This window comes from Hemitrygon akajei, chromosome 2 (genome assembly GCF_048418815.1).
Source record: "Hemitrygon akajei chromosome 2, sHemAka1.3, whole genome shotgun sequence".
In the NCBI taxonomy this organism is placed as follows: domain Eukaryota; kingdom Metazoa; phylum Chordata; class Chondrichthyes; order Myliobatiformes; family Dasyatidae; genus Hemitrygon; species Hemitrygon akajei.
Window position 1 is genome coordinate 61,188,845 of NC_133125.1, and position 14,315 is coordinate 61,203,159.

Here is a 14,315-nt window from a genome sequence, read left to right on the forward strand (position 1 = left end):
TTAAAACAGGTAGTAAGATTAGTCATTCAGCCATTTGACTGCATTTTGGTTTTCACAATGATCATGCCTAATGTATATTCTTGCTCCATTTAGCATCCTTCCTACTCTCCACTCTCCCACCCCCCCCCCCCCCCCCCAAACACCCACACATCTATTCTGACCTTGCATCTTAATTCACTTAATAACTTAGTAAGAGCCATTTTGGGGAGAGCAGATTGGCTGGCTACCCAAAAGGAAGTCTGTTGAAAAGTTTAAGAGATGTCTACTGTTAAATTTGGCCATTGCTTCAGGAAATAAATACTTAGAATTTTACCCTTTGAAAATTGTCCAACCCCTCCCTCACATTTTCCCCTTAACTATGTATTTAGACTGTAACTATTGTCCAGGGAGAATTGACACCAAAATCAGCTGGCACATTCCGAATATGCCATGTGAAAAAAAAATATTTTCAGAAAAACAATGAGAGAAAATAAAGGGCAACTGTTGCATTCCCACTTGCTGAAGTTTTTATGAAAATTCTGTTCCAGGCATTAAATTTAATAAAACACATGTAAAGCTTTCTGAGGATTAGATAGCAAGCACTACTTTGCACTCAATTATGTTGGCAGTTAGGAGAATAACCTCACATAGATTATGTACACAAAGAGTTATAGGAAGCTGTTTTTGTTAGCTTGCACTAATATACTGATTAATATTAGAGTATCTAAAGAATGCCTAATCATTTATATTATAATGAGTAACTTGAACAAATTTTTGCTACAAACAAGCAAAAATGTAAACGCCAAGAGAAGGCATTAAATTGTTTTGGTCACTTTAACAAACAGTTTATAATTTATTTTCCACTCCTCTTGCATCAATTCAGACAAATAAATGTTTTAATTATTTTGTTAAACTAACCTATTTACATTTTCAAATAGCTTTTGATTTAATTTATTTCAAGTGAAAAGTTTTCAAGGGCATTAACACATGTAGCTCACACCAAAATGTACTAAACTCAGAGAGAAAGCTACTCAAGAGTGTGAACAAATTTTCAAGTATCACTGTTGGGTACCAGGATAACTGGGAAACTAGTAAATGGTATTAAAAAGGGACAACTGCACAAGTCCTGGCAACAGTTATCATTGGAGGATTAATTAGGAATTAGATTAGCAAGGATGTATGTATTAATTCAACAATCGATACACCCTTCACTTCGAAAGTTTTAGTCAATAGCAGCCCTTCTCTCCAATCAATCTATTTAAGCTTAAGTAAATATCCATCATAATGCATTATTGGTATTGATATTGGCTTTATCATTGTGATGTGTTCAATGAAAAACTTTTGTTTGCATGCCATCCTGGCAGATCATGGCATACATAGAAATAAAAAAACAATGCGGAATATAATGCTTCAGCTACAGAGAAGCGCAGTGCAATAAAACAAATGAACTGCAAAGGCCACAACAAGGTAGAGTGAGATATCAAGAATTCCTGTTTAGTGTATGAGAGGCCCATTTAGGAGTCTGATGATAGCGGAATCAACTGGTCCTTGAGTTTGGTGATATGTGCTTTCGTAACTTCTACCTAAAGCGAGAGGGTTAAAGAGAGAGTGACTGGGGTGGGAAGGGGTCCTTGATTATATTGGCTCTAGAGGCCCAAGGCAGAACTTAACTTTGCTGGTCTTGCATATACTATCCCCCATAGAGTTGATCAGTTTCTAAGCACTGGATATATATCACAGAATGTAGCGCTAAACTTCTTAGCATTTTATTGCACTTGTAAAATTCACCAGTCATGTTGGAGTCTTACTTGGTTCTTATTAAATGCCATTTGTTTGACTAATGACCAATGAAACTTTCTCAAAGTGCTGAAGAAAGTGATTCTTGAAAGAAGTTCTTCCATTTTTCTTTCTTGTCCTGCACAACTTAAAAGTAAAGTATAGTTTCTGGGTACATGTTATATTGTACATAACAAGATCTAATTTGCTTCAACAGTCTCTTTTTCCATATAAGCATGGAAGAAACAACTGCAAAGATGCTAAATTCATGAGTGGAACTACTTAAAGATCATATGTTGCTATTAAACAATGTCTTTGGTAAAATAAAACATTACAACAAAAATGCCAATGCATACAAAATATTTATAAGTTTCTTTTGCTAGTTTATGGTCTAGTTGTATAATTTTTTCAAACTTGAAGTAGTTTGTGCTTAAACCTGGAATGATTTTAAAACATAGAATAGTTCTACATAGAGTGAAACATTCACCCAACTTAACCAAGTTAAACTCATAGGTTCAAACCACAAACAAGAGAAAATCTGCAGATGCTGGAAATCCGAGCAACACACACAAAATGCTGAAGGAACTCAGCAGGCCAGGCAGCATCCATGGAAAAAAAGTACAAAATTTTAGCCTGAAATGACGTCTATACTTTTTCCATAGATGCTGCCTGACCTGCTGAGTTCCTCTGGAAATTTGTGTGTGTAAACTCATAGGTTATTATGTTCTAGATGTATTTTTTACAAGATAATGGATCTAACTGTAAGCAAAGAAAAATACTAACTTCACTTATGAACAATAGTTTAACCAAAAATACAGCCAATTATTCAATTACGTTTTTATGCAATTTTTAAATATGTCCAACAACTTCATACTATCTTGTGTAAAATAGTGCCATCCTTCTTTTTACTGATAAGACATGACATTCCAAGCTATTGATGTGAGAAAGCAACTGAGGATTGTGAGGGCTGTTTTCCAGGATAAGATGTTTTAAAAGAAAAGGAAATGGAGTATTCTTGCACTGTACACGAACAACAGGGCTCCCAAAATTGTTTTCATTAGCGCTTGCTCACAGTCTGCTCAACGAACCTAATGTGATAAGTGTAATCTGTTTCTTTATTACATAGGTCTTTGACTTGGGAAGTGTTTCATTTTACTTCTCTCTAACTAATTTGTTTCAACGTCTACAAAATCTTATAAAGCAGGACAATAAAGCCTCCTAAAATCAAGTACAATAAGTCATTCATGGTAATGAACAAAGCAAAGTAATTTGATCTTTTGGAAGGTAGGACTTAGCGAATCACCATTCAGAAAACTCAAATCAGTATATTGTAGGAAATCGTCAGATATTATTTTCTGTACACAGAGAATTATGCATGACTGTAAAACTGTGCCCTTTCAACAATATAAAATTGCTTTTGTTTAAGGTAATCATCTGTTTTCCTATTTTGAATATTGATGAATCTGCTACAGCAATATTCCAAATTTCATATTTTAGCATTCACCGCTGAACTTCAGTCCCTGGCAGCCTGATATTTAAAGCACGTATGTGTCTGCCACCTTAAATTGCATTCTGCTGCTTCCTGATTTTTTAATCTCTTTTTTTTTTGGCTTTTTGCTCATTTGTCTTTTTTTTACTGTGATGTTGTAGAACTTGGAGCATATGGAAAACTTAAATATTATGACTCAATGACTGAAGAAGGTAAGAACTTCATCTTTCTCTGTTACATTAACTGTATGGTCATAAACATATACATTTATTACAATAAAAATCATTTTAACAATGTTTTGTCTCATTATTTCATCTAACATTTTTCCTGGTCTTCACTACATCTTTACGTATATGTTGTTTTGTTTGTTTTGTGCTGTTGAACGTTGTATTGATAAAGAAAATGTAAATGTGATGGTGCTGAAAGATATTTTAGTGCAGAATTGAACTGTTATTCTTGTTTCAAAAGTGTTACAATCTCTTTGTGTGCCTCACATCTTCTGTGTTTTCAATTAAAATCCATTCTTTAATTAAAAAAACACCTTATCTTTGTAATTAGGTAATTTTGCAATGTTTGTGTGTCTGTATGTATGTATGATCTTGAACTCTGTGGTGTTGTCTTTCTCACCTTTAATCAAAATTGTTGCTGGTAAACTCTTAAGGAATTTTTTGCCATTTTGATAAGGGTTAATTCCCAATCTGTCTCAATTAATTTTAGAGTTCTACTTGCAGTTTGGTTTGATCCTATTTGATCCCCTCCAATGAAAAATCTGCCACGTCCATGTTTTGCTTGCTGCATATTTCATTTGAATGTTGGACAAAATCTAGTCCAATAAGATGGAAGTCTAGTCTATCATTGGGCTTTCAAGGTCCAATCAGAGAGTTTAATACAGCTCTAAAGAACAGTCGCTCATAATTCCTCAATATCTGACTTCAAATTTGCAGCCTTGCTCTCATATGCATCTTAGGGTTTGGAAAATAAAAGTTTTAGACATGGTTGTGTTCTGAGCTTGGTGAACACCATAGCTTGAACTTGTTATATTAGTGTTGAATCAAGGAGTATAGGTGCTGTCAGAGGAGTTTAGTATATTATGACTGGATATTATGTACATGTATGTAGTAAATATGTTTTCATAAACATTAATGTGACCAATTTTGATATTTCCATGTTAGGAAAAGAGTATTACTTGCATAAAATTACATGGTTTATTCTTGCTGATTTTCATCTTTCTATCCTGCTTTCTGCCGCAATCCCTTTTCTAGCTATGATAATTGGTTGATTCAGTTTTCAGTTGTTCTTTCTGTTTAGGTGCTCTTGCAGTGAAACCTTCCACATTATGGCTCAAAATTGCACAAACTTTGACAATTGTGCTATTCATATAGGATTGTATTTGTCAAGTTGTGTTCCATTGTAATCACATCCTTGTCTGCATAACCATTGACTTTAAAAACTGCTCTGGGAAGATCCAATTGGCATGCGACTTTCTGCTTCAGGCTTAGTGGTAGTGTCCCACCCATTTCATGCTGGTTTTCAATTCAACTTAGTCCCTGTTCACTATCATAAACTTAAGTATTTAAAAGAAGTGGTTGCTAAGTAATCTCATATCTATTAGCAGGTTACGCTGAAGTCACAAGGCAAATTTATTGAATGAGTTGTGCAAAGTGTAAATAGATTCACATATGGTCCCTTACATATGCTTAGTAATATATACATGTAACTTGCACTGCAGATACTGTAATACTAACATCATTAGTTGTAATGAAATAAAGGATCATTTTACTAATCCCATTCATATCATGCCAGTTACTTTTTATTTATTCCAAGCACCAAATACTTACTATTTCACAGATGAAATAGTGAAGGAATTAGCAATAAACTAGGAATAATTAATGTCTATATATTCCTTGTGTACTATACAAGTTTATTAAAATTACAAAATTGATTACATGGATATTTTATCAATTTAATTAAAGTTAAAAATTTGCACAGTCAACCAAACTGGTAGTGATATTTTTGGAAGTCATATCTTAATAATATGAAAAATCCCATGAACTACCTTCACTGTGTCTAGATAATGTTTATTATACAGCAGATTTGCATTTTGACTAATTCAACTATCTCTTCTTTTCCATGTAAGATTTGTTATAGTGTAGAAAATTAATTAGTTTTGTAGGACTTATCACAGAATAAGTTTTGCTCAAATATAGGTGGATTGACACCTTTGAGATGACACAATAACTGAGACAAATAGGTACAAATGTCAAGTAACTGGATGTAACATTACTGAATGTAATGATGGAAGTAGCGCCAATAGAGCTGCTGAGGTTGAAGTCATACATTTGTGAACCTCGTTGATTTTTCTTTAAAGAGCCTATACAAATTAGAGAAATGAGCAGACAGAACAAATTTGGTGAGTGAAAAGTTTTATAAGCTGGATTTTTGCTTGGAGACAATGGAATGGGTCACATTTGCAGCTACCCACAGATATTTTGCAGACTTTTGAGTTGCAGCTTGTAGTATTCAGAGATCCTTTCCAGCACTATGTGATCTGCAGGCAATTTGCGGAATAAATACCCAGGGTAATCAAGAGCAAGGTTTCTTAATCAGTCAGATTAAAGAATCCTTACTGAGAAACAGTTGGAAATTTGTCCTCTGATACATGCACAATGGAAATGCATGCAGCCGTGCTCTGCTTTCAAAATTAGTTTCATTACTTCTAAAAGAATACTTCAGATATTGTAAAACCACATGCTGAACACTAGAAAGAGAATGTGAGATGTGTATGATTGGAGAAAGTGAAGAACAGTTTTCAATTTCATTAGACTAGAGCAATATTCAATTGCAAATTTACATGACTTCATGCCAGCAATCTTTCAGTACAGTCGGCCCTCCTTATCCTTGAGGGATTGATTCTGGACCCCTCGTGGATACCAAAAAATGCGGATGCTCAAGACCCTTATTCAACCTGTTTCAATGCGGTGGACCTTAAGACCCAGCGGAACCCCAGAATTTATTTAACCTGTCTCAATGTGGTTGACATTAGGACCCGGCGGCGAAGCTCTGAATCCACAGTGTTTCTGTTCACAAAAATAATCACAATCACGATTGAAAATAAAGTGGAAATAATAAAGCGATCCGAAAGAGGTGAAACGCCATCAGTCACTGGAAAGGCATTAGGCTACAGTCAGTCAACGATCGGAGCAATTTTAAAGGATAATGTGAGAAAGGCCTTGCCCCGATGAAAGCTACAATTATTACTAAGCAACAGAGTGGTTTAATTATTGGGGTTTGGGGTTTTTGATCCTCCACATCAACCAGGCACAGATGGAGAGCGTGCTCAGGAGCGATCTGTCGCTGGATTGAACTCAAGAACTTCTGTTCCCGAGCCCAGCGCTGAAACATATGTTCTTAAGTGTTTTATATGCATAGAAAGGTAAAATATATTCTACAGTCGTCCCTCCTTATCCGTGAGTTCTGCATGCAAAAATTCAACCAACTGCGAACCGAGAAAGCCCAGAAGTGCTCTTCCAGCACTTGTTGTTCGAGCAGGTACAGACTTTTTTCCTTGTCATTATTCACTAAACAATGCAGTATAACAACTATTTTACATTGTATTAGGTATTATAAGTAATCTATGGATGATTTAAAGTATATGGGAGGATGTGCGTAGGTTATCGTGAAACGGGATTTAAAAAAAACGAAAGTTCTCTTACCAAGTCAGTCAAAGCAGGTACATCCAGTATTATTTAGCATCAGTTAGTCAAACGCTTGTCTTAGTATATAGTATATATTGTACCTTTCTAAGCATATAAAACACTTAAGGACGTATGTTTCAGCGCTGGGCTTGGGAACAGAAGTTCCCGAGTTGGATCCAGTGACAGATCGCTCCCGATCCATCCGTGCCTGGTTGATGTGGAGGATCAAAAACCCCAAACCCCAATAATTAAACCACAGGATTGCTTAGTAATAATTGTAGCTTTCATCGGAGCAAGGCCTTTCTCACTTATCCTTGAAAATTGTTCTGATCGTTGACCGACTGTAGCCTAATGTTTTTCCAATCACCTCTTTCAGATCGCTTTATTATTTCCACTTTATTTTCAATCGTGATTGTGATTACTTTCGTTAACAGAAACACTGCGCATTCAGAGCTCCACCGCTGGGTCCTAATGTCCACCGCACTGAGACAGGTTAAATAAAGTCTGGAATTCCACTGGGTCCTAAGGTCCACCGCATTGAGACAGGTTGAATAAGGAACTTGATCATCCGTGTTTTTTGGTATCCGCGAGGGGTCCCGGAACTAATCCCTCACGGATAAGGAGGGTCGACTGTATATACTAAGACAAACTTTTGACTAACTGATGCTAAATAATACCAGATGTACCTGTTCCGACTTACTTGGTAAGAGAACTTTTGATTTTTTTTCAATCCCGATCCACGATAACCTACGCACATCCTCCCGTATACTTTAAATCATCTCTAGATTACTTATAAGACCTAATACAATGTAAATGCTATGTAAAGTAGTTGTTATACTGCATTGTTTAGGGAATAATGACAAGGAAAAAAAGTCTGTACATGCTCGAACAACAAGTGCTGGAAGAGCACTTCCGGGTTTTCTCGATTTGCGGTTGGTTGAATTTGCACATGCAGAACTCGCGGATAAGGAGGGCCAACTGTACTAGAAAAGATGCTTGGCAAAAAATTAAAGTTTATTTGTAGTATTAATCATTGAGTAAGTACACTGACCCTTACTTTCTCTAAAACCAAATTGCCGCAACTGTGGAAAGTTAAAATAAAAACAAACTACACAAGGTTTTCAGCATGTTAGGTAACATCTATAGAGAGAGAAACATTTAATGTTTCAAGTCAATGGTCTTTTTAAACCACTCAGCTCAAGATATATTGTAAGTGAACTTTTAATGGCATAATAAATCTTAACTGCTGCCTTATAATCTCTATAGAGCTGAAAGAGTTCTTGGCATGGAGCCTCATTCTTTCATTAGTAAATTCTTTTTCAGATTTTTCTGATGAAATGCCATCAGCCTGAAATATTAATGCTTTCCAGAGATGCTACCTGAGTAGCTAAGAAATTCCAACATTTTTTGGTCTTTTTATTTGTATCTTTTTCTAACATGTTTACTGAGTAATTGCAATATTAGTATTCAAGTATATGGATTTCAGCCCTGTATGTAGTAACATAACAAGATAAATCGATTTGTTTAAAGATTGGGCATCTCAGATTGCAACTTCAGAATGACCTTGTTTGCCTACAAAATTGTGTACAATGAAACTTCCTACCCAGTTTACTCCAAAAGAATGAACTCTGGCAGTCAAACCATTATTTTTAACAAATTGGGTTTAGTTTTCTCAGAGCTGCAAGAAGGGGGAAATTTGGTGATTTATTGAGGATTTGTTTGAAAAAAATTTTATAAATTTATAAGAAAATATTTAGACCCTCAACTTGTTAACATTTTCCCTGTTCAATTCAAATCATTCACCTAGTTGTCAAAGAAAGATGCTTTCTACATACCATGGTGCCAGTGCAGAAATCTGAGTCACTTGATGTGGACAGAGCAAAATACACAATTCATTTTAAAAGAGAAGGTTACTTCCGGTAAGATGGCGATTGCTTAGCTGCTCCGAACTTTTGTTCCGTTACTGTCGCTACCTTTGCACTAAATGTCTCCATTTTATAAAGCTTAGATAGGAATTATTTCGGTATCTCTTACTTGCCTGTGAATATATCTAACCTACAATGTCTAGCAAGAGTTCTAAATCCGGGAGAAAAGAAACTACGACTTCGTCGGGCGTGACGATGGAGGCGCTTGCAAATCTCCGAGACGAAATCTTAAAGGAAATTAAAACCGCTTTCAAACAGCTAGAAGACAAACTGGATCGGATCAACGATAAAGTGGACAAACATGCTGAACACTTATCTCGCATCGATTCGACTTCTGAAGCTTTAGAAAGTCGGGTTCGATACTTGGAGACTCTCTGTTCCAGCTTAGAGGAAAAATCTAATAAACTTCTTTCCAAAATGGTGGATCTCGAAAATAGCAGCAGACGCTGCAACATCAGAATTCTGGGATTACCAGAGGCAACTGAGAAGGGGTCAACCATGAAGTTTTTCGCCGAGTTTCTCTGTGAGATATTCGGGAAGGATCTGCTTCCAAACCCGCCCGAGCTCAAACGGGCACACAGAGTTAATGTACCTCCCGGAATTCTGGGCACCCGTCCGCGACCAGTAATCTTGTGTTTCCATAATACCAGGTAAAACACAGTCTGATTGTGGAGGCACGTCGCAGAGGCTCTTTTTCTTTATAAAGGCGTAATGAAAGTGCTTTTTGATCGTGGTTTCAAACCTTCCTTTTGTAATCTTGCTGACCTAAGAATCAAGTTTAATACCAGGGAATTCAAGTGGTTCAAATCAGCGAGGGAAGCCGAAACGTTTGTGGCAAGTCTTCCGGCTATCCAGTCATCTTCGGAATCTGATCGGACTTCCTAAAATGGTGGATAAGTACTCCTCGTAGTAAAATTACTTTCTCTGGACTCGGAATTCACTTGAATCACTCAGGCATTATTCACTGAAACTCTAAAGGCTGTTGACAATCTCTCCCGGGATTTGGTGTGTGTGTAATCTATTTTCACCTCTGTATAACTTTACCTACAGAGTTCTACAACTAAATCTAACTTGTTTTGGAGGTTTGAAGTCTTTAGTGAAGGCCTCCCTGTTTGTCGGTTCACAGTTCAACTGCTGATTTATTTTTCCTCTGTTTTAAATACTTATTTATTTTATCTTTTTCTTTTCTTCACCCCCTTTTTTTCCATTCTCTGAATGTTTTTTTCTCCCTTCTCGGTAAACGGTTGATAAATACTCGTCTTGAACTTACAATTTTCCCCTTCCTCTTTTTTTCTTTTTCCTTCTTACCTTTTTTTTCCCTTTCTCTTACTTTATCCTTCTATAATATTTCACGGGTAGATTAGTTTTGGTTTTCTTCCGATTTTCTCTGTATTAAGTTGTATATCTCGGCAGAAGGTGTTCTAATCTGTTGTTATGTTTCCTAGTGCATAAACTAGTTACTGTTTGTTATAGCATTTATACGGAACTGCTGTCAATGACACAGATCTGGAAGTTGTATTTGGGTTAATTTCTTTGGTAGAGCTAGCTACTTGTTTTGGTAGCCGTCTAGTTTTGGGTTGTGTGGGTGGGGTGGATTTTCCAGTCCCAACATTTCTTTATTGGTTAGGACATGTTTATATTTTGACCTTACGAATCTATGTTTACATCTCTGCTCCCAGACTGCTATTGTACCGCTTGATTTTTTATATGCTTGCTGCCTTTTATGCATTAGTAATTGATAATGGCTAGTGCACTTAAATTTGTGAGCTGGAATGTAAAGGGACTGAACCACCCTGTTAAAAGGAGGAAGGTATTCTCACATATTAAACAACTCAAAGCTGACATTGCTTTCCTCCAAGAAACTCATATTCGTTCATTATTTAGTTCTCAATTCGGATTTAAAGTTCCATAAGATCTGGGGGCCTTTTATCGAGTACTTTCATAACCTTCCTCTTGACTAGGGTGTTTTTTTTCTTTTCGGTCCCTTGCTTTCAGCTCCCTTTTTTTTTCTGGTAGTAAGCATTATTATCCTCTGTTGCTAAGTGTATTCACAGTCTGGGAGTTTGACTGTCCGGACTTATACTCTCTATATTGTGTGGTGGTTGGTCTGGAATTGTTGTTTTTTTTTCTTGTGTTGTGGGGCTTGGGGAGGACACTAAGCTCACTTGTCTTTAATTTAGGTGCTTTTTTGTTAAATTCTCTTCCTCTGTAGCATATTGATATTGTATGCTTAACCTTGCTCTGTATTAATGCTCCTCATTGGGATTTGGGGTTTTTAATTTTGTAAAATGTTTTGAAAAACTAATTTAAAAATTTTTTAAAAAAAGAGAAGGTTGCAAATCATTTAATTTTGTTTCTTTTGCAAAAGTTTAATTTTCCAATCACTGTTACAGAGAGAGATCCACACTTGGGTTTTCTCTTGGATTATTGGGTTCAATTTGGATTATTCTGTTCGGTTCTGGTCACCTCATTTTAGGAAGGATGTGGAAGCTTTAAAGAGAGTGACAAGGAGATTTACCCAGGATGATGTCTGGATTAGAGAACAGACCTTATGAAGAAAGATTGAACGAGCTAAGGCTTTTCTCTTTGGAATGGAGGAGAATGAGAAGAGACTTGATAGAGGCATACTGTCGATTGAGTAGACATCCTTTTAGGGTTAGTTTAGGGGAGATGCTGGAGGTCGGTCTTTTACACAGAGAGTGGTAGATGCCTGATATGCACTGCCAGGGGTGGTGGTAGAGCTGATACAATAGGGGCATTTAAGAGATTCTTAGTTAGGCAAATAGATGTAGAGTATATGGAGGGTTATGGGCTGTTTTTGAAGGAAAGGTTAGTCTGACCATAGAGTATGTTTATATAGGTTGGCTCAACATCATTGGCCAAATGGCCCATACTGTGCTGTACTGTTCTATCTTATATGTTATAATCCCCAAGTAGCACATGGATACATTTGTGTTTTCTTCACAATCGCTCATCATTCTCAGGCTCTCCTGAACAATTTCTGAAATTGCTCCTCAATTCCAAAAGGGAAAACTTGTTGTGTTGTGATGTCAGTTTAGTTGATGAGTCAAAGTAGAACCTTCATAAATATTCTGTAAACCTTTCTGAAGTGTAGAAAGCATTAGTGTGAGGTTACTAAATAATGTAGCTAGTGAACCTAAAGGAGAATGGAAAACAATCCAAGAATGAGAGCAAGAAAGCTAGTGACCTATCTCACTAGGAAAAAGAAACCAACTGATAATTGGTTTATTATTGTTGCATGTACTGAGTTACAGTGCAAGTTTAGTCTTGCATGTCATCTAGACAGATCATTCCAAATGTAAGTAAATCAAGTTGTGCCTAAGGGGAAAAAAGACACTAATAGCATGCAGTTACAGAGAAAGTACAGCGTGGGTAGACAGAAAAGGAGTAAAGGTTGTAACAAGGTAGAGTGAAAGATCAAGAGTTTATTTTTTATCATATAAGAAGTCTGTATAAGAGTCTTATAACAGTGGGATCGATATTGTCCCTGAGTCTGATAGTACATTCTTCAAGCTTTTATATCTTCTGACTGATGAAATGTAAATTGATGTAAAGGGAAAACAAGAGAAAATCTGCAGATGCTGGAAATCCAAGCAACACACACAAAATGCTAGAGGAACTCAACAGGCCAGGTAGCACCTGTGATAATGCCTGACCTGCTGAGTTGCTCCAGCATTTTGTGTGATGTAAGAGGAGGTTGGTCAGACTGGCCTGTATTTGTAATACCAAGCTGTGATGCGTCTGGATTGGATGCTTCCTATGTGATTCTGTAAATATTAGTGAGGGTCATTGGAGACATGGTGAAACTTCTGAGGAAGTAGAGCCACTGGTATGCTTTCTTGATCATAACACCCTTGTGGCTGGACCAGGATAAATCACTGGTGATATTTACACCTGGAAACTTGAAGCTCTCAATCATTTCTATTGATACAGACGAGGGTGTATACTCCACCGTACTTTCTGATCAATGATCAGCTGTTCTGGCATGCTGACATTGAGGAAAAGGGTATGGTAACATGTAAATGAGCTCTCTATGTCCTTCCAGTACTCCATCTGGTTATTGTTTGAGATCCAGCCCACTACGGTGGTGTCATCTGCAAACTTGTAGATGGAATTAGAGAAGAATCTGGCCATACAATAGTGAGTGTGTAAGGAGTAGAGTAAAAGTGACTCTTTAACCACATTTGAATTAACTGATGGTTCTAATAACCAGTAAAAAATGTTGAAAAAACAAAAAGAATTTTGCATCTCTTTGGCATTCATACTTTTTGTACTGTATCTATTTTTCTTTAATTTCAAGACTAGAACTACTGACACAAGTTTGGATTTGTGTTTGGTGCTTTCCCCTCCCCCTTAATGTTTCCCATTCGCTAACTGTTGCAGTCTTTTATGTGAACACAGCTGATAATTCAAAGCATCAGGATATTTCTTTTAGAGGTACAATTTTTACCCATCATTCTATAAAATTTAAGTCAATTTCCATTCACAGCCTAATTGAAAACTTATTAGAAATTAAACATTAACAACTTTTATGTGTGAAGTATAAAATTTTAATTATAATCCAATCCTTTTGCTTAATTGAGAGCACAACACTTAACAAAAAGGTAAGAGAAGACATAATGTCACTTTTCTGGGCTCTGTATACCTACCAAGCTAAGTAGAAACAGTCTGTTGCACATGGTGAGTCCCAGCAGACCATCAAGTTCCCATCTCACAACATCACATTCTCAAGGAAAGTTGCTGGCTGCAAACTGACTTACTGTGAGCTAATGTTCCTCAAGACTGCTATAGAGTCATTAGGAAAACTGCATTAAGCCAACTTGTTTAGGTCATCCCAGGGGTTCTCCAGTATTAACTTCTTCAGTAACTCGTTCAAGTAGACATTGCTTAAAGAATTGCCCTGAAAAATTTAGAAAAGAATTAAAGTTGGTAAGGTCTTGGTAAAGTGTGCCCCATATTTAAGTTGTAAAATTGATGCTCAGCCCTACTAAGATTTTCCAAGTCATTCTTTATAACCCTGACTGCGAAGTTGAGAATGAGCACTGTGGCTTTTCTCTGTATTGCCCTTGGCATTGAATAACAATTGTTTCTTAACAAACCTAAGTACTGCACTAGAGTTGCTGTCAGAACATGTATAGATTGGCTGACATCAATTTGTTAATGGAGACTGACATTCTTTTGGCTTTGCAGATTCCTGCCGTACATTAGTCCAATAAACCTTGAGGTTATCTTACAGTTTTTCAAGCTCTTTCATGGTGTGTGCTTTATCTCTTTACCTGTAAAGAATTCGCTGTTGCCATTCAGAATCAACCACTGTCCCCTCATTGCTGAAAGATCTGCTGGTCATCTGGACATGATGCAGTGCAGTGAGTGAACTTGCAGTGAAATATCATACATTGCTCACTTAACCACATGACTCAGCCCTTTAAA

At 36.6% G+C, this 14,315-nt stretch overlaps 1 protein-coding gene across 6 annotated transcripts in view; it reads left to right on the forward strand.

Annotated features, from left to right (window-relative positions):
• Window positions 1-14,315, forward strand: part of LOC140742044 (sodium/potassium/calcium exchanger 2-like) — a 252,401-nt gene that overhangs the window by 184,694 nt on the left and 53,392 nt on the right. For 4 of the 6 annotated variants that reach the window (XM_073072769.1, XM_073072805.1, XM_073072785.1 and 1 more), the window contains one exon: window positions 3,406-3,456. The exons of the other annotated variants lie outside the window; for them this stretch is intronic. In XM_073072769.1, the coding sequence (XP_072928870.1) occupies window positions 3,406-3,456 (51 nt within the window). The remainder of the gene's footprint in view (window positions 1-3,405; window positions 3,457-14,315) is intronic. 6 annotated transcript variants of the gene reach the window in all.